Source organism: Chaetura pelagica, unplaced genomic scaffold (genome assembly GCF_000747805.2).
Source record: "Chaetura pelagica isolate M959 unplaced genomic scaffold, ChaPel_1.0 scaffold312, whole genome shotgun sequence".
In the NCBI taxonomy this organism is placed as follows: Eukaryota; Metazoa; Chordata; class Aves; order Apodiformes; family Apodidae; genus Chaetura; species Chaetura pelagica.
In genome coordinates this window covers 1,412,767-1,415,887 of record NW_009952485.1, presented here as the reverse complement: position 1 = coordinate 1,415,887, position 3,121 = coordinate 1,412,767, and the positions used below count along the sequence as shown (strand labels likewise).

Sequence of the window (3,121 nt, the reverse complement as noted above, 5' to 3'; positions counted from 1 at the left end):
CTGTAGCTCTTTCATTTATGCAAATCCAGTTGCTCAAAGCAGGTATTCTGATGTGTCAGCTGTATGTAACATGGGCACTTTGCAGCATAAATGACATTCTTTCTTTGCGCTCATAATTGTCCTGTACTCCCTAATGTTTCTGAAACAGGTGGATCATGAGCTGCTGTTTCAGGTGGCTTAGGTGAGGAGGATAAATGCTGAATGGCATTTTTTTTTAGTTGGGGGGATGTTAGTGTTGAGTTGAATCCTACCTGGATTAGGGCAATCCCAAGCACAGTTTACAGGCTTGGCAGAGAATGGATTGAGAACAGCCCTGAGCAAAAGGACTTGGGGATCTTGGTTGATAAGAAGCTCAATATTAGGGGGAAATGTGCCCTTGCAGGCCAGGAAGTCAGCTGCATCTTGGGCTGCATCAAAAGAAGTATGGCCAGCAGATTGAGTGAGGTGATTCTTCCCTTCTACTCCTCTCTTGTGAGACCCCACCTGGAGTACTGTGTCCAATTCTGGAGCCTCCAAAACAGGAAGGACCTGGAGCTGCTTGAGTGAGTCCAGAGGAGGCCACAAAGACAATCAGAGGGCTGGGACACTTCACCCAGGAAGACAGGCTGAGGGAGTCGGGGTTGTTCAGCCTGGAGAAGAGGAGGCCTCAGAGAGACCTCATAGTGGCCTTTGAGTACCTGAATGGGCCAGAGGAAAGGTGGAAAGGGATTGTGTACAAGGGCATGTAGTGATAGCACAAGGGGTAATGGTTTTAAGCTGAAATATTTAAGTAGAAAGAGTAGATTCATATGAGCTATTAGGAAGAAATTCTTTCCTGTGAGGATGGTGAGACACTGGAACAGGCTGCCAGGGGAGCTGTGGATGCCCTCTCTCTTGAAGAGTTCAAGGCCAGGTTGGATGGGGCTTTAAGCAACCTGGTCTAGTGGGAGGTGTTTCTGTCCATGGCAGAGGTTTAGAAGTAGGTGATCATTAAGCTCCCTTTCAGAATTATGAAATAAGGTGAGAAGACACTTTTGACCAGTTCATTTAAAAAATTGTATTAATTAAATATTTTCTAAAATGGAGCTGCAACTCTTAGTAAGGTAAAAAGCAGTTCCTCTCTGCCTTGGAGGACAACATTTTGGTGCAGATTGTATCTTAAACTTATTTATATCTGAAGTACTGTGTTCCAAAGGCTGGTAAGAGATTTATTGTGATGTATTAAACCATCTGTTCCCAAGGACTGTGCTTCATATTCCAGCACTAACCAATGCTTGTGACGTTGCTTTTTTGATTCTCAAAGCTCCTTTGCCACTTTAACTTGTTTAGATAACTGGGAGATTTCATTGACTTGAAAAGCAGATGCCATCCTCAAGTCTTGAGTAGACAACAGGGGAACTCAGCTATAGGGATACTTGCAACTTTATTCCACTGATTTCTTTTTTTTTCCTTGCTTATCCAGATTCCTAATAACTAGTGGAATAAGTATAGAAAAAAATGCATAGGAGCAGCTTTCCCAAAATGTAGCTATGAATGGAGAAAAGACTTTGAAAGGGCAGTGTATGATACATTTACTTTTTTTTTTGAGATAGCTAGTTATGAGGTAGAACATATATTATTTTATTTCAATAAAATGTATGGAGCAAATTGGAGCAGGTCTGCTGGTGATCAAAGTTCAAATGTTGTGAACTCTTTTTTTCCGTCCACAGAAAAAATAGCAGGTGACAGGAAGCTTTTATTTCTCTGTAAGCATTGCACTCAAACTCAGAGAGCTTTCAGAGGTCATGCTGTACTGGCAGTGTTTTGTTATGATTGGAAGGAAATAAAATTTGGAGAGATAATAGTTTATTTGCCAAAAAAGGCAGGCTTGGCTCTACCTAACCTATTCACAGAATTTGCATGTTAGATTCGTTAGTGTCTACTATCCACTTCACCAAATGCTTTTGTTGGTTTTGTTGTTGGTTTTGATATTTTTGTTTGTTTGGTTGGTCTTGTTTGGGCTTTTTTCTTCCTCTTGAAGTCAGTATTTCTCTTTTAGTGTTGATTTCTTTCTGAACGAGAGTAAGGGCTAAGCATTTGTTTAATACACTTGAACTATGCACTTTCTAAAGGGATTGAGTTTGTTCCTTGCTCGTAATGTGCCTAGTTGAAGAGAGCATAAGTGTGTGCTGTCCCCCCAGCGGTGGGGGGTGTATGTGCTTATTTTTTCCACTGCTTTAATCTGTCCTCTATATCCAATGCAAAAAAAAGGTAACTTAAACACTGACTCACTACACTATTCTCCATACTCATGACTCCTGGATTTTGTACTCTGTATCATCTTCAACATTCCACAGATGGTGGAGGAAGCAGAAAGAAAAAGGCCCTCAGTGATCCATAATGATTAGTATTTGTTAAGACTTAGAACACATGCTTTTTTGTTGAGGAGCCTTATGGAGACAGGGGTCTTTTTTGATACTCAGTTTCCTATTTGCATGGTTGCCACACAAAGTCATGACTCAGGAGGCATCCATAAGAGCCAGTGGAACTGGTCTGTAGCTGGGAGACTGTGTCATGTGGTAGGACATCTCTGAACATATTTAACGAGTCTCTTCAACCATGTGATTGTAAGGAGAAGCAGTAGGCTGGCCTTACAGAGCTCAACATCCATAGGGCCTATGACTTTTCCTAGACAGGAAACCTCCATCATGGCCTCTGTCCTGCTTTATAGCACCTGTATCCTATGGCAGAAAACACTTGGTGTACAGTGGTCTGAAATGAATTACACTGGAGTGATCTAGTCTTCTGGATGACCTGTGCTCAAAATGTGTCTTCATAAGCTTGGCTTGTATGGAAAGAGAAAAAGAAAGGAAGGAGAAGGGTAAGATGAAGGTGTGGATTTTCCATGTGGGTGTGTTTTCTGATTAGTAAGATCTGAGGACCTTAGAGGTTTCTGGCAGAACCCTGCCATCAGGGACTGGAAAGACAATGTACTTCATTAGATTTATCAGCAGTCCTGGCTAACTGGGGAGGTCCCAATGGATTGGGGGGCAGGAAATGTGGTACCCATCCTCAAGAAAGGCTGAAAGCAGGATCCAGTGATTCTATGATTCCATGAGATGACAGAGGACAAACTGACCAGAAGTGCTCTCCAGAGCACTCT

General features: G+C 42.1%; 1 protein-coding gene across 1 annotated transcript in view; it reads right to left on the bottom strand.

Moving 5' to 3' along the window:
* Window positions 1–1,348, bottom strand: part of ZBED6CL (ZBED6 C-terminal like) — a 4,443-nt gene extending 3,095 nt beyond the window's left edge. Inside the window, exon 1 of the mRNA XM_010008835.1 lies at window positions 1,292–1,348. Coding sequence (XP_010007137.1) covers window positions 1,292–1,348 — 57 coding nt within the window. The remainder of the gene's footprint in view (window positions 1–1,291) is intronic.
* Between the last annotated feature and the right edge of the window lie 1,773 nt (window positions 1,349–3,121).